Genomic DNA, 22,819 nt, shown 5'->3' on the forward strand with positions numbered 1-22,819 from the left:
TAATAGCCAATCAGGAGAGCTGTGGTGTTTCAGAGCTTTTAAATTAACTCCAACAATCAACTGAAACCACAGTGCCCGCCCCCTTCGCGCCTGCGCAGAGCCGCTTCGGGAGCTGTCCGTGTCAGTCGGTGCTGGAGTGTTTTCATTGAAGCTGCTTCTCCCTCCCGGTCCACCGAAACAGACGGGAGCGATGGAGGAAGAGTTAAAATGCCCCGTTTGCGGTTCCCTCTTCAAGGACCCCATCCTCCTGCCGTGCTCCCACAATGTCTGCCTGGCCTGTGCTCGGAACATCACCGTGCAGACCCCGGAGGGGGAGAACCCGGTGCAGAGCCGAGCCTCGGGCAGCTCTGACTACGACTACCTGGACATGGACAAGATGAGCCTGTACAGCGAGACAGACAGCGGATACGGCTCCTACACGCCGTGCCAGCTCAAGTCTCCGAACGGGGTGCGGGTGTTTCCACCGGCCAACCACCACCGACACTGCTCCCTCACCTGCCCGCTGTGCCACCGGAGCGTCTCCCTGGATGAGCGAGGGCTCCGGGGTTTCCCTCGGAACCGGCTGCTCGAGGCCATCGTGACGCGGTACCAGCAGAACCGCCGCTCTTCCGCCACCTCTTCCTCCTCTTCTTCTTCCTCCTCTACGTCTTCCACAGTGGCGAAGTGCCAGCTGTGCGACCGCAACCCGGTGGACGCGACGGTCATGTGCGAGCAGTGCGACGTCTACTACTGTAACGCCTGCCAGCAGCGATGCCACCCGTCCCGCGGTCCGCTCGCCAAGCACCGCCTGGTGCCGCCGCCGAACCGAGCGGCGGGCGGAGGTGCGGCGAGCGGAGGCGGCGGCAGCGGCAGCGGCGGGCTGCTGCCGCCCGCGACCGCGCGGAAACCGGCGACCTGCGTGGATCACGAAGCGGAAAACTTCAGCATGTACTGCTACAGCTGCAAGGCTCCGGTGTGTATGAAGTGTTTGGAGGAGGGGAAACACGCCAAACACGACGTCAAGACGCTGCCCATGATGTGGAAGCAACACAAGGTGGGCGAGCGCAAACACACGCACGCACACACCACACGCACACACACACGTACGCACCACGCACACACCTACACGGACACACGCACACACACACACACGCACGCACGCACACACACACACACACACACACACACACACACACACACACGCACACACCCACAGACCTTACTTCTCATCTGTTTCTCTCTCTCTCTCTCACTCACTTTCTTTCTAATCTATGTGATGTCAGAATGTTTTTTTATTTTTTTTAATCACACAAATGAGTTTTGAATGTAGAACAAGAATAGGTATTTTTGAAGGATATAATAATCACACTTTGCTCCAACTGTTATTTATGATTTCTAGAAACAAAAAAAGGAGGTCTGCCCACTCTTCTCTCTTTCTCTCTCTCTCTCTCTCTCTCTGTCTCTCATAAACGCTATAAGTCAACAGGCCTTCATCGCTTTTAAAGCCACAATTATATTGGTAGTATTAGCAATTGGTTGAAGCCCAGTCCCAAAGCTGTATGGCTTACACACACAATATTTCTCTCTCTCTCTCTCTCTCTCACACACACTCACACTCACACTCTCACACACACACTCGCGCCCACACACACACACACACACACACACACACACACACACACACACACACACACACACACACACAGCTTGTGTCATCGCCTTCATTTTTAACTGTTGCTATGTTATTATAGTAAGTAATGTGTTAGTTATTAGCTATATGAATGCTTTCAAACCAAATATATCCTCATCTTATGTGCAATCATGTACATTCTCTTGAAAAATGAAAAAGCAAAGGGAGAGAGAGAGGATGCTATGAGGTGGAAATGTTAGTCCCAGAAAAAAAATCCCATTGCAGTGCAGTGTTGAGTTTACTGTATGTGGAGCAGATTGTAGAACCCTGACTGATTCACAGAATGAAATAATTACTGGAGGCGTACAACCCTGGTGTGTATGTGTGTGTGTGTGTGTGTGTGTGCAATGTGAGTCATTCCTTGATTAGGTCACACAGCATTGTGATGCTATTTCATGCACTACAGGCTCCCGTGTCAGTGGTGACTGTGGGAAGCAGAGTTTGATGTGTTTCCTCAGGCAAGATCAAGACAGGCATAAAAAACGATGAAGATTTGAAGTTTGAACAAATATGGTTTGAAAACACCTTGTTTAAAGGACACCACATTTACTCCATTGCATGTAATTGCTCTGGTTACTTGTTATGATCAGTTTTATATCATAGTAGTATATAAAGTTTTACCGTGACATAATTTTTAACATTGCTCCCATTAGTGTGATAATATTCCAAAATACTAAAAGAAATTGCTAAATAACAATACGAAGGTGGCCATTTTTTCATAATGAGTAGTTTTACTTAGTAATGTTGCAACTAATATAACACTTCTGTATACTTTTACTCAAGTAGAATGAATGACTTTTACTTGTAATAGAGTATTTGATCATTGTGGTACTTGTACTTTTACTTACGTAAAAGGTCTTAGTGCTTCTTCACCCACTGCCTATTTAACAGAAATATGGCCCTGAATCATAGGTTCTATATTTAGCGTTAGAAGCCAAAAATCGTTAGCGGCGCCGTTGAGATTGGTATTCCCCCTCGAGCTGTTGATGTGGGCAGATTAAAACATATTCAGGGGTTAAACCGATTGAGCTATGTGCTTTGGGAGAAATGGAAAGTGCATCCCATTTTTTTTTTGCATTGTACATGCTATGACGATTTGAAAGCGCCAATTTCCCAGGAAATAGCTCGACACTGAAATATTCTGGTGTACAGATGATAAAAAAAATCGGTCTGGTTGTTTAATGTCTTAAAGTTTGCTCACTCTGCGTCAAAAGTTTGATTTCTCCAACATTATGCAGGACATGTTTTGTCAAAGGTTTATGGAAATCTGATGGTAAACCGAATTCAAATTGGAATTGATTTAGTGTCGCTGCACTCTGGATCTGTCTTATATTCATTTTAAGCATATTTACATTCATGACACAAAAATAAAAAAATCTTGAATTCACTCTACATTCTGCAACACAATTAGGCATAACCCCTGAGTTTTACCATCCAATCTCATCCTTTCCCCCACTCTCCCCCTTTGCCTGCCAAAATTCACCCGACTGTGTCATTAAAGGATGACTAAAGTGATTGATGATTTAAATCATTTTTTAAATGAAATATTTCATTAATTTAAAAGTGGGCTACGTGGTTGGCTTCAACTCAGGTCACTCCTCTCAGGTTACACTGAGATCTGACTTAGCTGTTTTCATTTTTTTGCTTCAAAACCCAGATTTGATTGCATAAAGGGTGATATGTCTAGCATTTGAACAATATTATTACCATATTCATTATGATTAATTACAATCATAATTACACAGGAATTAAAACGGGTCTAAAGGAAAGTCAATATCACTAGTACTAGTATTTAACGCGCTGCAGGACTCTACAAGCCCAGACTGCTTCCTGTGTTTAATACAGCATTTTACAAGGCAATCAACATCATCACAGCCAGACTTCTGAAGTGTAAATTAAAAGACATTTTTGTCTGTCTCCTGCTAAGTGGGTCATCGGGACTAATCTCTCTGTCTGTCTCTCTTTCCGTGGGATTGGAAGCCTCCAGTCATTTATCTGTCACACGTTTCTGCCTCTTTCGCCTTCTTCACTCAGTCACCTTCTATATGTCTGCCTCCCTTCCCATTCCCATCCCTGTTTCTTATTTACTCCCCCCCCCCCTGCCCATCCTCCATCTTTACCTCTTTCACCCTGTCCCATAAATGGACCGTGAATATCCCATCAGAGTACAGGAGTGGGAGGGCGTCGCTAAGTAATGAGCAAGAGATGGCCGCCACTTAGTTAATATGGTGTCCTTCTGTGTTGAGGGAGATCGATGACTGGCCGTCTTTGTGTACCTCTCGGTCGGCACTTGTTCGGGCTCCAAGCAGCATGAGCTGGAATGGCTGTTTTATTTGAAGTGTCACTCAGAGCTGTTCTTCACTTTGCAGCACTCTTTTCCTTTTTTGATCATTCTGTTGAAGTGTTGCTGCATCTTGTGAGCATCCTTCTCCTTCGTGTCCTCCTTCTCCTTCTTCCATTGTTTGAAATCAAAATGCTTTTTCTTCTTCTTCGAAATCCTCTTGCTGCAGGGACCGAGGAAGCATTTTACCCACAACTTTGGTCAACTATGAAAATAAGGAACATTTCAAACACTTCTCTATTACACTTTCCCAAAAGGCTACAACAGGCAATAGTGGCACTTAGTTGTTTGCTATGCTATATGCAATCAACTTAACGTGCATCAATCTATACCGTGTATTCTTTGAGCACATTGTTACATCCCGAATGATTAAGCATGTATGCAATGTTTTGCATCATTTGTGTGAGTGTGTTTTATGCTTTACAAATCCTTTTGAGAATCAATGTAGAGAGATATCAAGGAAAAGACAGTTGGATCATTTGTTGCTAAATCAAACACTAGTACATCATGGAGCAGCCCAGGGGTGACTATCCCACTCCTACACGCCCAGAGGGACTCAAGTAGGCCACCCCCCCACACACACAGACACACTCACTCGGTAGGCATGAGTATGCAGATGAACTTTTGCTGCGGGAATGCAGAAGAGGAAGCACTGATCCAGTTTCCTCTGATCAGTCAAGCAGAAAACACATTGTCTATTTAAAGCACACACACATACGCACACATGTGTGTGTGTGTGCACGTGTATTTTAGTGTGTGTATATGTGTGAGCCTGCACAGTCCAGCAAAGAGCAGCTGGCTCTGGCACCGCTCCGAGTTAAATATTAAAAAGCACAAATGCAGAGTTTCTGGTTCTCCTGCTGCGTGTGTTTCAGTGTTTGTTTGCATCGTCATCTTCACATCGATTTAGATTCGAAATCGGACTTCTGGCATATTAAAATCTGTGCCTAAGCATCTTTGGTGCACGGCAGTAATTAGCAAACTGAAGCTGATAATTAACGTGACAGAGAAATGAACTTAAAACGACAATTTGTGTTTCCTGCAATCTCAATTCTTGTTTGGCCAGAACAGCCCCCGAAACAGCCCCCTCAATCCTCAATTGGTAGGTTTAGCCACTCAAAAAACTCTGTCAAGTTTAGGGGAAACATTGTGCTCTTGGTTGAATATTGCAATTTGCATTGGGAATAAAAAAACTCAGAAAAGAGCATAAATCAAGCAGAAGTCCATAATAATTCCTACGAATTGCTCCAGCGTGTAATTGTTGGATAGATCTAAACCTCCCTTTCTCATGAACACCTTTCACCTCATCGCTCTGTTGCTTCCGAACAACTTTAAGATTCAACACATCTGCCTCTCCTGCCTTTCCCAAAATAGATCCTATTTCCTTAGATGCTAGTCTATCTTCTCCTTTGCCCCGACAGCTTTTTAGAATGACTGTGCGGTGCCTCAAAGAGTGGACCATTACTAATGAGTGAGGAATGATGAGGGATCTGGATACAGCACCCGAGTTTAATTGCTCCCTCTTGAGCCGCTCCGATGGGAGGCCACTTCACGTCTCTCCTCACTTTTATCTTCGTGGTGTTCTTCTGGGATTTGTACATTTCTAAACCTAAACTGTTGTTGCTCTGCTTTAGATGGCTGTATACAGGCTGTTGTCGCTTCTCACATTTCCAAAACATGAGCTCACAGACATGACGTATGGACTCATACAAATAGCCTCGTTTTTATTTCATTCCACAATTTTACCAGTATCAGTCATCGTGGCTTGGAAAGGCTGAACATTGTTTGGATCAGTCTGTCACCAAACTTTATGGGCAAATGCTGTCTTTTGCTTACACCTGATCATTATTTTTCTGAGATTTCTTTTTTTAATGGCAAAAAAATGGAGGCTGTTTTTGGAAGCAGCTTCCTACCACCAACATCCGGTTTCGTGCACTAGAACACATTTTAAAAAATATATTTCAGGTGACAAATGGGCCATGACGTTGTTGAAGCATGCATACTTTTTTTCCAAAAATGTTATACCAACATATTGCCCAATAGTCTGCTGGTTGGTCAGCTGCTGGTCTCAATTGGTTCTCAGGATGTTTTTCAGGCTTAAATCTCACAATGGAAGTTGAGCTCACAACTGCACTTTTTGTCCCCTATTAGGCGACTATTACACTGTCCAAGAATATATTTTATTTATGATGTTAAGTAAAGTATGTTGGTGACATTTGTTGCCAAGTTTTCCAGAAACCTCCGCTCATAAGTGTTCATGATAAATGTCCAATAAAGATGGAGGAATGAAATACAAGCGAGTGGTAAATTAGCACTAAAGATCCTAAAGAATGGGGCATCCACCAAGTGTGAAGTAGAGAGAAAGACAGAAAACCAGTTGGTCAGTGGGCAGATGATTTGGATTTGTTCTGGTATAGTAACATGAGTCACAATCAACACAGTTGGTGTGGAAGGAAGGCCGGTTCATACCAACTATTGTTTATCCCGGGGAACACGCTCCAGATTCACTGATTTGAGATTTGTGACACAGCTCTGCCCTCAATCCTGAGGAAAGAAGGTGAATAATCAAGACAAAGTATAATATTGTACAGTATGTCCCGTTTCCACAGTGGCACTTAAATGTGGCATGTTTTAGATATGAATCGTTTGCATTCACTGATGTGTTTAAAATGCATCTCCCTCGCCAGATTTGTCACTTCCTCTCATGTCAAATCATTTAATATTGACAGTAAACATTGTCTCTCGGTGGTGTTCTCGTAGGGACTCTGACAAAACATTTCAATAAGCACGTTACTGTCTGAGCGGCCTGCGGCTTGTTTCCTGTGATGCGGTTTATTTCTGTTCATGAAGCTTTTATGTGGCTACCGCACTGAAGTATTGAATATCTCTAAAATGCATCTTTGCCTTTACATATATAACATCACAGAATCGCGATGGCAGGCGAGAGCTGTCGAAGCATATTCTAAGTTTGAATTCATATTTGAATAGTACAGAAACAGATATTCAAATATGAAAATGAATATTCTATCATAAAAGAAAAGCAGCACCGCTGGAGCTGTCTGCCTCGCTTGCACTGAATACACCGTGTGTCGGTACTCACACAACCCTTTCATTCATTGAAAATGAAATGTCACCTTTGGTTGAACTGAACGATGAATAAATCATCAACAACCGTAATGGTGACGGAGAGTGACACGTGTCACCACTGGGGCTTTTCAGACAAGACTGTCAGAAATAGTTGACTGATAAAAGCACTATTAACATGCCTGAGGATTTCGCAATTTAAAAAAAGAAATTCGACCAATAGGCAGAATCGCTAATGGCATTGGCATCAAACACATGTTATCAATTCCCATCCCTCGAGAAGAGTATTTTTGGGGAGCATGAAAGTTGTACATATACTGTTAAAACCAGACTCAGTAGGAGGAAGGTTGCAATTTAAAAGCAGAGAAGCAGCTTCTGATCTCACTCAGACTGCAGGTCACAAAGCGAGTTTGGAAAGTGCCTCATGCTTCAGTAATAACCATCTCCATCAGCTCCTGTTTCCTACAGATACATTGTAGTATGGTCATTTTATGAGACGGTAAGAACATGTTTCAGTTTTAATGATATAAGAAAATAATGGTCACCTCATATCATGTCTTGATAAGAGCACAAGATGAAAACACTGTTCTAATTGTGTCCGTGTAACCAGCAGTACGTAATATCTAATATGTCCTTTGAAATGAAATTCAGCACCTCGGGCTGCATTACAAAAAATGACTACAATTTTATCAGCAAAAATATGTGCTTTCATCTCCCGGAAACGGCGTTAACGAGAGAAATTAAGAGCGAGTGCTGAACTGTGCCGACTAGCTGTGCCTGACTAACCTCATTCCAGATGGCAGCACGCCGACCATGACAGGTCAGCCTTACTCGCCTGTTACCTCAGGCCCAGCAACGCGCACAGAAACACAAACCAATATGTAGCACAGTACTGCATGTTGTACTGTTTCCTTTTCGTCTCTTATTAGCCTCACGTGTGCACGTGTTGAACATGTTGTCTTTCTTCCGATCAACCCGGACTGTTTGAACCTGACGGTTTATTCGATGTGAAAAAGTTTGGAGCGAGAAAGAAGTGAGCTAACCAGACCTCTGTAGACCGCTCGTCACCTCTGCTTGAGGCTAGCGGCTCGAGGCTACATTAGCTGCTACTAGCATCACACATTCAAATCTCACACCGAGCCGCCAACAGTCGAGTTGCATTGTGGCTAGACATGCCGTGTTTTGACGTGAAAGAAGAATGCATGGATTAAAATACACAATCATTTGGGTTGTTTTCCATCGCAAGTCTGACAAGTGTGCAATTCTAAATAAATGGAGTACTCGTTAAGAGGTAGTAGGTTAATTTGTGCCGGATTTATGTCCTCACATGGCAGCTCTGTGCCTTTGATGCACTCCTCACACTGTCATGAGTGGGCTACATATCACACACACACACACACACACACACACACACACACACACACACACACACACACACACACACACAGGCACAGCGTAACTCAAGGCTGTGCTGCTGGACTTGTGCATTGAATGTAGGCTAATGCACACTTTACACTACCTCTCTTCTGGCAGTAACACAGCAGAGAGACTCTGCAGAAAGAATGTGTGTGTTGCTGTTGTTAACCCAGTGCGGTGTGTGTGCGTGTGTGTGTGTGTGTGTGTGTCTGTGTGTGTGTGCGTGTGTGTGGGAGAGAGATAGAGAGAGAACGAGAGAGTGTGTTTGGGATCTATTTTCGGAGCAAAATGAGTGCTGATGCCAGACCTCTGAGGAGAGTGTTGGTGGACATCAGATAGTGAAACAATGAGCTTCGTTAGCATGGTTACAAGCAGCTGCTAGTTCATTAGGAAGCCCAATAAATTAAACATCAGTCTACATGCTTACAGATGAGTATTATGTGTGTATGCCGGCGTCATTATGTAACATTTGCTGTGTTTGCATCAAAGCAACTGAAAGCATTATGAAATCCAAACAGAAAAATCTACAGTCTCCCACGATAGTCAGTAATATTCATCATCTTCAACAAGCCTAATTTGCACTTGTTATATGGCAATTACGCCTATGGCAATCTACCACCCCTCTTGGTTTATTAATATGGAAGATGCCCATATCAATTATTGATTAGAGGGGCTACTCTCCTTTGCTCTGCAGCCACTTTGTTGCCTCGCCGCTCTCTCCTCAGAAGCTCACACCCTGCAGGAAAAGTCAGGCAGATAAGACGATGCGTCCTCCTGGACCTCATTCAGACAGTTCTGGCTGTACAGCCACTCATCCATGTCACGGTTTATCGAAGACGACTGGGGAGGAATCTATTTCTCTGCAAAGGATGTGACAGTGTTGCATTCTGGTTGGCTGTCAAACTGTGAAAGGTCTCATCGTAGCGAGAAGGAAGATGAAGTGGAAGCATTTGATGTGGCTTTCTCTCTCTGTGGGGACTGGCTGCTGATAAATTGATAAATAAAGAACTGTGAAGTTGAACTTGAGCTTCACATTGCACAGTGATGTATATTAGTAACGTTTCAGTTCATAACATAAAGGCACACTCTTCTTTATGTAGTTTATGAGTATGTAAACCAGGCGGACTTGCGGAGGTGAAGCAGGCTTTTGCACACATTAGAGCACTGAACCATATCCTATAAATATTGATGGTTTACATATAGATGTTTAAATGGTTCATATAACAGTTTTATTGGGCAATCAAGGCGTTCTGCTCTGTATGGAGAATAACTTCTGCTCCACATGTCGGTTTTCCCGGTTAGCAACATTTGCAAACCACTTTGGTTACGTTGGTTTTTTAGTCCTGCTAGTGGTGCGGCTTGAGGGAGCACCCTGTTGGTCCATCGGGCTCTTTGGTCCAGACTGAAATATCTCAACAACTACTGGATGGATTACCATAAAACCAGACAATGATGACTTATGACCAAACACCTGATATCAGTCTCAGCCGCACTGTGTGCTTTGTGCAAATCAGCACACGTTACCGTGCTAACATGCTAAATAAGATGGTGAACATTATACCTGCCAAACATAAGCGGTTCAGCATGTGGACGTCAGCATTTAGCCTGCTGTGCCTTGATTAGTACAACCTAACAGAGCTGCTAGCATGGCTTTAGTCTCGGGGCTTTGGTGCAACTCATTTTTAGCATTACTAGTTTGAGTTCTCCTGTGAATTATTATGTAGTAAGTCATGTGGAATGACACTATAATCTTGTTTTAAAATGCCCTGGAAAAATATACATATCTGCTGTTACTCCCACATATTAGTCCCAGTGACCGTTTGAACATCATATTACATTGAAAGCGCATTTCGCTGCTTGAATATAGAAAATATATTCGCTTAGACTAGTTGACTACATAAGACCAATACTGAGCAATCCTGAAATATGTATTCATTCATTGTAGATTTGTCTTTCCTGATATTTGGTATTTTTAATTTTTACTTTGACTCGACTGATTGTTCTGGTTGGGCTAAAGCTAAATGTGGCATTGGCAAGTATATTGTAGCAGAAATGGCTGTGTGGCAGAGCAGCAGAGGATTGGGAGGCTGATGGTGGATGAGAGGATGAAGAGGAGGAAGGGGAAAGGAGATTGGTTTTGACCTCCACCAGACGTAAAACACTAATACTGTAACACAGCTGGCTGGCTAGGCTGAGGGGAAAATACTGGTTGTTCTGGTTATTGTATCTTGATATGGCTCTGGCAAGAACATTCATGTAGCGGTTGGGTGAATTTGGATTTGAATAAATAATTAGTCATTGTAGAGTACCTGTGATGTGATTATGAAGATACAGATGATCGATTACATAGAGTATCTATTATAAATTCGATAATTACTGCACTGATTAATTTTTGACAAAATATGTTACCACAGAAATGTATGAACATGGTTACTATCTTCCTTGTATGTTCCCCTCGATGGTGCAAACAGTGATTCACAAGCCTGTGTTCTTTTTTCACCAGCACATGCAGACATGAGCATATCAATGCATTTCATACATGATCAGCTCATTTAGGTTTTTGAAAAGCTAAAAACATGAAAAGAAAACAGTATTTTCCAGGAAGTAGATGTAGTGTTAAATGATTGACTGTGAACTTTGAGTGTGCACCGTGACACACAGAGTGGAGATTGTGAAGGCAGCTGCGTCTCCTGTGATATATCAGGATCTGGCTCTCGGTTGTAGCCAAATTCACCCTGCAATCTGCCACTTATTCTCCTTGGATCTTCATGTGCTATTATTATTTGTGTCTCCCCAATGGATCTTGAAGGACCCCAGCAGCATTTTAACCAAATGGGCTCATTAATTAAATATGCTTTAATGTTTTTTGGCTCAAGAAAGTCAGTTTTCTTTTAGGTGAAGTGGATTCCTTCTACGCTGCTTTCTTCATCACAAATTAGACAACGTATCCTGGCGCAGGGCTTTTATAAGGGAAGAAGAAGAGGTGATTTGTGCTCTATTGATTCATAAAAGTAGAACCTTATTTATTTTACCACTTTGGGAGGTGGTTGGGTTTAAAAATGAGTCAAGTTCTACGGAGAAAGAGCAAGGGAGGGTAAATGAAAACAGAGGAGGATGTAAAGGCTTGTGAATGCAAATGAGAAGAAATAAAAGGGTAAGTAGAGGTAAATGAGGGGGTTCAGCCCCTCCTCCGTCTGGTCCTCTCCGTGTCCCCTGGGTATCATTCTGACAAGGTCAACACCACCATCCACCATTCCCCCGGCTGACAGCCAAACACATAGGAGCTGCCTATTGTTCTCACAGCGGCCCCTCCCCATCTTCTCTCTGAGATTATACTCACCACAACTGTTTATCCACAACACAAACAGAGTTTCCAAAGGTGAATAAACATTAACTGGAAATTAAAAAGTTTACTTTTTATAAAAAGAGTATTTTTCCAGAATGATATTTGAAAAAAGTTTATTTGAAAACTGACCTCATCCCAGGCAAAAACCAAAACCACTTTTTTTCTGAATGTCTCTGCACGTCCTCAGAATCGGCCAGAGGAACGTTAACCTGAACTTTAACCCTCCAACATTGACCTATATATGGATGAGGTTTTAAGGTTTTGGGGCTCGATTTTGATTAAAATATTTTGTAATAACAGTTACGCCAGAACATCAGTCTGGTCACATTTGGTGGCAGTGTTCCTCACACATTCGTCAGGCTCACAACATGAAATCCTTCTATTCCAACTGTATTAGCTTACTATTTATTACCTTTTCCTGTGTGATTTATTACACAAAGTTTTAATTTCTCTGAGAACGGCTTCTTGAAGTGTGCTCACAGCAGCGCCGTCAGCCACGGCAAAGGCTTGTTCTGGATCTCACTCATTTCAATGGGATCTATTTCCTGTTTTGTAATCTCCATCAAGAGATTCTGCATTCATGTAGAGCATTCAACAGATGAAGAACGCATTGGCTGATATGTAATGTTGTGACTCAATTCTCGCATCTCAAGTTGCTGAGCGGACCCTAAACAATGAGCAGCGCACGGAAAAGGAAGTCTTGGCCCGGATATCTGCCGGAAATATAGCCCCCAGCCTCCAGAGGCTTATCCTAGCAGCAATGTGATGTGTGTACCAAGGAAAAGGCAATATCCTCCACTTTGTCTCTTTGTCACTATTTAGCAACAGCAATGTGAGGCCGATCTCTTTCCCTCTCAACACTGACTTAATGACTTTGTGACAATTAACCAAACTGACGATCCGTTTTGTTTGCCTGAACTCATTTGACCCTTTAACGGTTTGTAAACAACGGTGAGGCGTGAAGTGTGCGCACGCAGTGTGGCGAACGGAAGGACGGCGTGGTGCAAAACGCCACGTCCACAGATGGACACATGTGGACAGTTAGCCCAAGTTTCATTGTGATCTCCTGAATCCATCCTGCTATTTGTTGAGCAGAGTTCACCAGTGAAACCAACACAGCTGTGCCTCTGCGAATGTCACTGGTCTCCCTGAATGTCACAGACTGAATAACTGGTCCTCCATCGGTCCTAAAATACGATAATGAGATAATAGCACTTGTCTCTGAGAGGAGTGCTGACAGCGGGGAAAAGAACAAAGACACTCCCGTTCGGAGGAGTAATAAAAGATGAAAAAGGTCAAGGGGAGAAGAACAAAGGAAACAAAGGAGGGAAGAAATTGGATTTCTGAACGTACAGTTGTGTTCTGCAGGTGCGACGATCCTCGCTGACATGAATTCAATTTCTTATCATCTCTTGTTGTTGTGCACTTTCCATTTCCTTCTCATGTGGATGATTTTCTCGTGTTTCTGTTTTTCTCTTTTGTTCCAAATCTCTTGGGCGGCTCATCCTCTCCCCGCAGGCCAGACTTGTCACATTTCTACACTGTTATTCACAGTTTTACTGGAGTCTACTGTAAGTCAACGCAGCGTGACTGTAGCCAAAGCTAGACCTGGGCATTGTGAAGACTCAGTATTATGAAGTGGTATTACTAAAAATAATTATTTTCTTGCTTGGAAAACTTTTATAGACATCAGTTCAAAATGCTATTTTTTCAATAAAAGTAAATAGCATTCAATCCAGAACAAGTTATGTTTCTACATTTCTACATGACTCCTTAATCTGCAGTAACAAAGGCTACAAAATGCCATAGTAGTTTTAAGGCGTAACTTCATAGCATTGGTCTGTGGGACGAGAAAAAAAAACTATTGAGAGATACATTTTACTGCAAATGAAATAACTGTGATGATGAGGAGATGTGGCCTCTTCAGAATTAACAAATGAAAAGCTTAAATCCGTTGATGTCTTCCAGCATCATGGTCAGTGCTGTAATCTATTTAAACAGATGCTCTAATTAATTAGAGCACACAAGCAGTTTGTTGCCTCAGCGAAGAGACATCATGGCCGTCGGAATATCTGCAAAGTATTTACTAAAGTATCTAACGATAGGTCATATTTTCTTCCTGCAGCAGTGCATGACGATGGTATAGTTTAGTATAATATTTAGAGTGTTGCAGGAATGAGTGCTAAAATCCGTGAATGAGATATAAGTTTTTGCTCTTCCGGTTCCCTCGTCTTAAAGTCAATATGTTGTTTGACTATTGCATTATTGGCATTATTGGACATTAGGCATTTAAGACATTTTAATATTATTTTATATGATATGAAATACGTCAGTAAATACCTCTCTTGTGAATTTGGAAACTTTTACGTGCCTTAAAAAAGGCGCTTGCTAATTATGACACTACTATACGTCTTCACCCTGAACACTAATCCGCCTTTAGTTTAGTGACCACGGTGTAGTTTGTTTGTGCTATAAATAGAATATGCTTTAGATGCAAAGAGCAGATGTTGTGGTAGGAACCACATGAAATATGTTGTCAGATAACATTTGACTGATTTGTTCAGTATCAACATCTTTCAGCTCGTCTGAAAACTGCATTTCGAATGTTGTTGCTTTTCCTTTTTGATATTTCTGTATATGCAAATGTATAATTTCTATGAGACAGGCTCGCCCCTGTATATGCAGCTTAACTCGGTATTATTTCTAATCTTTTGTGGTGTGTGACAGACACCTTATTTTGTTTCTGTTTGTATTGTATTTGTTGTTGTAACAATCTTTAATGCACGTCTCTCTTGGAAAAGAGCCTTTAATGTCAATGAGACTTTACCTGGTTGATTAACGACAAAAGAAAAATAACAGAATCCCCTCCCAGCCGTTCTACACAATGCATGCTGGTACGGCTCCAGCTCCCCACAACTCTGGAAAAGAGCTAGCTGGTTAAGAAAATCAATGAATGAATAAAAGAAGGTTAGCAGACAGGCAGGTGGGTGGATGGATGCAGCTCAGAACTTTGACCTGATGAGCAGCACTGGAGTCAAATGAATGTCAAACCAGACAGTACAAACAAGAGAGGAGGGGATTGTGCCAAGACAGCCGTCGTATGGCACATCCGTCATCCCCTTGTTAGCATCTTGGCATGCAAATATGCACACAGACACACACACACACACACACACACACACACACACACACACACACACACACACACACACACACACACACACACACACACACACACACACACACACAAACGGAGGCCAGACAGCTTGCTGGGCCAGATGGCCTCTTGGTGAGGAGCAGTAAGGAGCTGCACAGAAGGTTTGGGTTGATTCATGAACCATGACCTCCACACGCCCCTCCTCCTGACTCCGGACAGCACGTGCATATAGAAGAAGGATGGACAGAGATAAGATCAGTGTGTGTGTGTGTGTGTGTGTGTGTGTGTGTGTGTGTGTGTGTGAGTGTAGTGTGGGGGTGGAGTGGTTATTGTAGAGATGTGGGAAGGGGATTATGCATAGATTGCATTGTATATGTGTATTGTGGGAGATTTGCTTTCAAACATAACCAAGGGAATAGTGACGGGGGAGAAAAGTATAATTATCTACACTAATATGGGGGAGTAGATCATTACAAGGTTTATAAAGAATGATTTAATGGCACACTAATTGCACATTTCCTACATTGTTTAAACCCTAAGATGCGGATTCTCGAAACCTACACAAAAAGGACCAAAAGAAACTATCATTCTCAATGTGCTGTTTGCATGTACATATAAATGAGATAGTATGCAGACATGAATAATTTGGCCCTTTCTATGCAAATGAGCCTGACGCCGTTAAAGTGAAACTATTAGCATCTTCAGAGATTTGGTGGTAATTTAAGCACATTTATCAATAAGACGCTGAAAAGGGGACCAGCTGCACAACTTTGCGAGCGTGTTTGCGTCGTGATATCGATGGCACAGCATCTTTTGTGAATCGGACCTTCGGGCGAGGCATTCATGATGCTGTCTGTCAGCGGCTGCAATCCATTCTTCACGAATATGTCATATTGCCTATATCATTAATATAATCCTATTTCTGTAATTGTTATATAAATATATGTAATGAAATATTTGTTTTATTTAGTCATTTAGTCTTGGGTGAAAAGCATACAGTAATACAGCTCAATTGATGTGTGCAGGAATGTTTCCCAAAGGTGTCTACAAGGCACATCAAATAGTTTATTGGCTGCATTATATCAAGGCCTACTAAACAATAACATGAGTGCCTCACATATAATGATATAGACATTTTAATAAATAGTTTAATAGCCTTTGTCAAATCTATATGATGTCAGTGAATATGTTTTATCTTTAATTACATTTTTTTTTAAATCACACAAATGCGTTTTGAATGTAGAACAAGAATTTGTGTTTTTGAAGGATATATTAATCACACTTTGTTCCAACTGTTATTTATGTTTTCTAGAAACAAAAAAGTCGGCCCACTTCATATCGCCTTCTCTCTCTGTGCGTGTGTGTGTGTGTGTGTGTGTGTGTGTGTGTGTGTGAGAGTGTGTGTATTCAGATAAAGAGGAGCAGGTGGGAAATGTGGGTGGGGCGACAGTGGAGCAGATTCATCACAGTTTGGCATGTGTGTAACAGTGTGTGGGTTTTCTTTGTTCTGTCTTTCTTATTTACCAGTGACTGATGCACACACACACACACACACACACACACACACACACACACACACACACACACACACACACACACACACACACACACACACACACACACACAGACAGTTGCATTTACTATTTTATTATTTTTGTTGGACATTAAAGAGAGATTTAAAATATGCAGGCGGTCAAACATATGAATGAACACGTGTTTATAGTTTGCTCAGCCACAGTGTGATCGACACGACTCGTAGCTGCAGGACCAAGATCTATTGTCCATTAGCTGCCTGTTCGCTGACAGTTTCTCATCTTTCAATATGCAAATGATCTTAGCAGTATAAACAGCTGTTGATAGCGATACAGAGAATATTTAACATAAAAATACGTCCCCGATGGATACTCAATGGAAATTAGGTAGACAATTAAGCGCTTACGTTTAAGAGAAAGCAAATAGAGACAATTTAGTGAGGATCAAAGAGTGTCAAACGTATTCGTCTCAGTACTCCAATTAAAGTGTTGCTGTAAAGAGAGTAAGAGCCAGTGACGTGTTCTCGACTCTTTAGATCTCAATCCTATCTCTGTTATAAAGTGCATCGGGATTATGAACACGATGCAGAGCAGTGGCCTGTGAGGAGGGGTCCCAATGATTTCGCTCAAGGGTAGGATCAGACATAATCTGAGCATCCAGGGGGGGTTAAATGATGACATAACCGACGTCTTAGAATAAGCCTCAAAGCTCTAGTGGTAACTGGTTTTACTGGTTATACAGTTTGCTCTAGGAGGAGAGCCTTGATTCAGCCTTATTCACACTGTCTTATGTGTGAATAAGGCTGAATCATATCTGAAAGATCAATTATAATGTTTAGAGGTGATGTGTATGCTAGTTCTATCTTCCTCATATAGTCGTGCCATGTCTAGGCCAAAGAATCAAAGGATAAGTTTTACGTTTTTTATTTACTGAATGAAGTTTTAGAGTTGTATCTGTGACAATCATATGGTTGATTGTTGCATAATGTCTTAATTTGTGAGACAAAAAGTTGTATTTTATTTTTTATTAACGAGTTCATTCATTTAGTAGTAAATATAGTACTTGCCAAACTATTTCAGATAATTGAAGCTGCCCACCCTCTCCTTTTTTAAATGTAATGTAATTGTTATGTGTATTTCTTTCTGTGTGTCTCTGCAGTGCCAGATCTCCCAGGCCCTCAACGGGGTCTCCGACAAAGCTAAAGATGCCAAGGAGTTTCTGATCCAACTCAAGAACATGCTGCAGCAGATACAGGTAACTCCACCATATGATACCTGTGTGAAATATACTGTTTATACATATCTCCATCTCATATGTATAGAAGATGCCATGTCGTGTCAAGATAGCTTTATTTAAAAATAATGGCAATATCTTTGTCAGAAGTGACACGTGTAGACTATGGGACTAGGCAGGCGGATGCAAATTTCCCCCCTAACATTAGCCTCATTAACTAACATCAGCCTGCATACAGTTAGTATGCTGATGTTTAGCAGCTGGAACTGGGACACACTTGTTTATTTCTCAGGTGCCATTTCTGCACATGGTTGTTTCAAAGCCTCAATATTTCTAAGGTCTCAGGATCTCCATGAAGGTCTCTGGCTGTGCAAGATTGTACCAGAACCAGTATCCATGCCCCATCAGTTATACTCCACATGTCGAGGTCTTTACATAATTTACATCATCTTTGGTGTTTTTTGTAGACTAAATACATTTTGCTTTGGGGTGGCTGATAATGGAGAATAAGCTCCAAATAAATCATTCACAGAGACACATTTGGACTCACTCACACAAATCCACTGAATCACTGACCTAAAACAAACGATATCAGCCAAGTGTGTGTGTCGTGTTATGTGCGTACACACACTGTAATATCTTGTCAGCCACAGCGCTGTGAACAGGCATTAAGAGTCATGTTGCAAAATGAAGAGGATTGCATTTAAATAAAAAAATTAAAAAACTTGGAACTTCAGCAATAAATATCTCCAGCACTCATCCTCTTATAGATCTGAACTGTGTCCCAAAGTGGAGGACGAGTGATTGGAAATCACTAAGACCTTATCTCCTCATCATGTGGGCTCAGGGATGAAAACGCCCCTGTGGATCTTTCTTGTATTAACTGCCAACTCCTGTAGACATACGGCACGTTTTCTGATCTGACTCGTTTATGGTTACGGTTTGGTCAGCTTCCGGCAAAAAAAAAGACTTGAGGTTGAGGGAAACATTGTGGTTAGTGGTTAACATGACTACTTTGTTAAGGTAAGGGGACCTTTGTTGTCATAGTGACAATAATAAACATTTGGTTAAGGTGTCCCGTGTCAAGCATGACCGATGCCACCAATCGTCTTCAGAGGACGGCGCAACACACCATGCAGGGTTTCCTTGGTGACGGAAGAAGTATTTCAGATCCTTTACTGAAGTAAAGGTATCAAGACAGTAGTGAGAAATTACCCCATTACAAGTAAAAGTATTTCTATCAATTTCTTACTTCAGGAAAAGGGCATAAAACAGACGAACAATTAGTAAAACATCTGAGAAGCTTTAGAAATCTCTCTTCTGCGGAGCTGCTAACAACGTAAATACATAATGCTACATGCTCAAGGTGGAATATGAGGCTGATCCACAAGCACACATTGTGCTTCATAAAGGGAACATTTCCTACACACACATAGTTTTATAATATTGTTTCTACAGCCAGGTTGTAACATCATCATGTAACAATCATGTGGAAAGTCCTTACATTTGGGCACGAACAGGAAGTACGTTTCTTTTTTTTCCGCTCTATGGTTATGAATGTGTGTCTTGAGGGAATATAGTGGCATATGGCAAATATGATGCAGGATTTATTGAAATAATGAACCCTGTAAAGTGTTAATAAATAATGTTTGTGTCAAACAAAACTGGAGCAAGATCTTTGGTAGATGAACAGATCAGTAACAAACACATGTGCTGCTAAATGAGGAAAAATACACCAAAAACACATCTATTTTGGTCTCAGTGTTGATTTTTTGATCATTTCTACCCGAGAGCCCATAAGGAGGGGGATTTTGGGGCGCCATGTTGGCAAAACTGCCCAGACGACGTCTCAGTGTGCCCCATCTGATTGTGTGTCGGTGTGTTTGTGTGTCGCTTCAGGAGAACGGCGTGGAGTTCGAAGCTTGCCTCGTGGCCCAGTGCGACTCTCTGATCGAGGCGCTCACCAGACAGAAAGCCAAACTGCTCACCAAAGTCACCAAGGAGAAGGATTACAAGCTAAAGGTGGGGCTGATTGATGTTGTGTGTAGCAGCAGATCCCCCCCCCCCAACCTGACAGGGAACCTTTCAACATGCACAAAGACACGTTATCAATGCTGCAAACACCTCTCATCTTCATCAGTTCATTTCTCTACCATCGAGTAAGAAATACACTTATCTTCTTTCTTTTCCTGCCTAAAGCGAGCAGCATATTTGGGGTTACTTGAGTTTATAGTATTGAAATCTACCTTTTTGTGCGATGTATAGCAATTACAGTGCATTACTTTCCATAGGTATAGCTGTCTGAGGACACCCTGTCAAAATAGTAAGAAGAGGACAGACAAAAATCTCTCGTGACATAAACAGTTCTGTCCTAATTTTGAGAGAAAAAATAACCAGTTCATCGAGTGAAGTAAGAAGCTGAATAGAAAAATGTGATTTCAGTCTCACCAAAGATTTCCAATCAGTAGGGTAGCTTTTTACTTTCATTCTAAATCCACCTCTGGGGTTTTCCCAAATCGTAGTGTATCACATGGATGCCTGCCCAGCCTCAACGTGCCCGCCGCCCGACTGACCGTCTGGCTGGTGGTGCGGGGGGGGGGGGGGGGGGGGGGGGGTGTCAGCTGTTGTCATTATCTGCAGGCTGAGGATTGAGATTTAGCCAGAGGGCAAAGAGCTGGAGGGAGCATCGAAGCTGGAACAAGAGAACAATATGCCGCATGTAGAAGGCTGATGGATGCTTTGAATACATATCTAGGATATTGTTTCTCTCTAACTGATAACATTACGGGCTCCTATTCATGTAAGAAATCAGACAAGTAACGGTATAAAAGCTATATCAGGCATGCTGAAACGTATCAGCATTGACATTAAAGATTTGATATAATGATAAAAGTAAGTTTTATTTGTAAAGAACATTTTAAAACAATGTTTCAAAGTGCTTTACAAGGAAACAATCTAAATTAAAACAAATCACAACCACTATTAAATTAAATTAGGCTAAAGTATTAGTACATTACCCGCAAAGAAGTGGGTGATTTAATAGATTTAAAAGAAACTCTTCTAAATAACATCTTATTATATTTAAATGGTTTAATGGTCATACTGTGGAGAAATAATTAACCAGGAATTTCCACACATTAGTCACACTAAACCCACAACTCAGAAAACCCACACACAACGTGTCCCTATATTAATTATGAGACTGAACACAGCTTGTGTTTGTTCTTGGCTGACTTTAAACTGAATGTGAGTTATGTAAGAAAGAACAACTGTTTTTCATTTCATCGTGCCCGTGGACAGAGCAGGCTTTGACAACATGGTCTATTTCAATGGACCTTCATATTTTCAAACCCTTTGACCTTCTACTTTTCAAAAGCATTTACAAGCCTTTTAATCTGTATTTGAGGCCCAGTACAGCTTTTACCAGACACAAAACAACAAATCATAAAAGATTTTATGAAGAAAGGCAGATGTTTATAACAATCACCAAAGCCAGAGGCTTAATCCCTTAAAAGCAACATATTTGGGTTTCCTCATTCAAAGAACAGACAGGCTGAGTTTCGTAACAAATTCTAAAACTGAAACATTTCAACTTATATTAAAATGTGTAAGTACTTACAATAATTACCTTTGATGACAGTGTTACAGTCTTTTTTATTTTTGTTTGATTTCGCTTAATACTCGTTTTTAATTGTAGCCAGTAGTGTTGATTACAGTAAGTATGAGACTCATATATGGGCTGAGCATATTGGATGATAAATTAAATATCACATAATATTGGCTGACTAAAGAAATGTAGTACCTCCTTCTATAGCCATATCACTGCCCATGTGCAGTTTACTTATAAATATAGTCATGTAACATGGAATGTGTGTGTCAGTGTAACTAACCTGTACTAGACCACATATTTATATTTCTACATCTGTCAGGACCTCATTGAAATATTGTATCCCCTTCAATAATATTTTGTCATCACCTCAGCATCACTGTGGATGCTTGACTGTTTTTCGTTGCCGGATGTTAACGGGGCCTGCCCTCAGCTTCCTCTTCCTTAAAGGGGAACTACACTGACTTTTTACGTCAGGCTCTGTCCAGGTGTGGAAAAGTACTACTGCATGTGTGGAAATAAGTTTATATAAAGGAGCTACAAAAAGTCTTATAAATGGCCTCAAGTGATGTCACCTGAGTCAGCGTCTGTTGGGTCTGAAGACTAAAAGAAAAGAATCTCAGGCTGTGGAGTTAGAATCATCATCCTCATCTCCTCTTGAGAGCAGAGGCTAGCTCCTAGTAGCGTAACACACAGAACTCAACTTTCAGTGGCAACTTTCTGTGGGAACATAAACTGCACATGAAGTTTTAAAACAATACTGCATGATGAGCATTTGTTTTCCTGTCTTTTCCTAAATACCATATATACAGCGCTTCATGGTTTTCTACCATGCCATTGTAAAGACTGTGCACTAACAATAACAAGCCAACATATTGCTCTCCCCTGAACAGAAGCGTGGTTCAGACTGTGAGTCATACTAGCAGTGTGTCTGGTATCCCAAATCGGGCTTTGCATTGACATGTTTCAGCATTCACACCCTCACATTCATTTCAGATGCATGTGGAACATATTGATAAAGCCGCCAGGAGCACGTGGGAGGGAGCTGACGCCGCATCTCAGCGGGAAACAAGGACATTGAAACACTCCATGTTGTTTACACAGCAGATAAGAGCAGGTTTTTTCACCTGGTTTATCATTTAAGTGTGTGTGTTTTGCTAAAGGTGAATTCAAATGCATGGACGTGTTAAGCCACAAAAATATGTATTTCTATAAATATTATTTTACCTTTAATGACATTTCTTTGACCTTTGATTCATGCTTTAACCGTCCGAATCTTAAATCCTTTAAATCCATCTTTAAAACATAGATCTAAACTAAACCTTTTCACACATCACAACCAAGTGCAGAATAAAAAAACTGCTTCACTAATTCAATACACAAGATTTTAATGTTATGATTCTGATTGAAACTTGTAACCTTTTGTTGGAATT

The 22,819-nt window shown here is 41.5% G+C and overlaps 1 protein-coding gene across 1 annotated transcript in view; it reads left to right on the plus strand.

Moving 5' to 3' along the window:
* The first annotated feature begins 139 nt into the window (after positions 1-139).
* LOC117727435 (E3 ubiquitin-protein ligase TRIM9) overlaps positions 140-22,819 on the plus strand; it is a 36,506-nt gene continuing 13,826 nt past the window's right edge. The window contains exons 1-3 of the mRNA XM_034527741.1: positions 140-1,033; positions 17,705-17,800; positions 19,679-19,801. Coding sequence (XP_034383632.1) covers positions 191-1,033; positions 17,705-17,800; positions 19,679-19,801 — 1,062 coding nt within the window. The 5' untranslated portion in view covers positions 140-190. The remainder of the gene's footprint in view (positions 1,034-17,704; positions 17,801-19,678; positions 19,802-22,819) is intronic.

This window comes from Cyclopterus lumpus, chromosome 24 (genome assembly GCF_009769545.1).
Source record: "Cyclopterus lumpus isolate fCycLum1 chromosome 24, fCycLum1.pri, whole genome shotgun sequence".
Taxonomy (NCBI): Eukaryota; Metazoa; Chordata; class Actinopteri; order Perciformes; family Cyclopteridae; genus Cyclopterus; species Cyclopterus lumpus.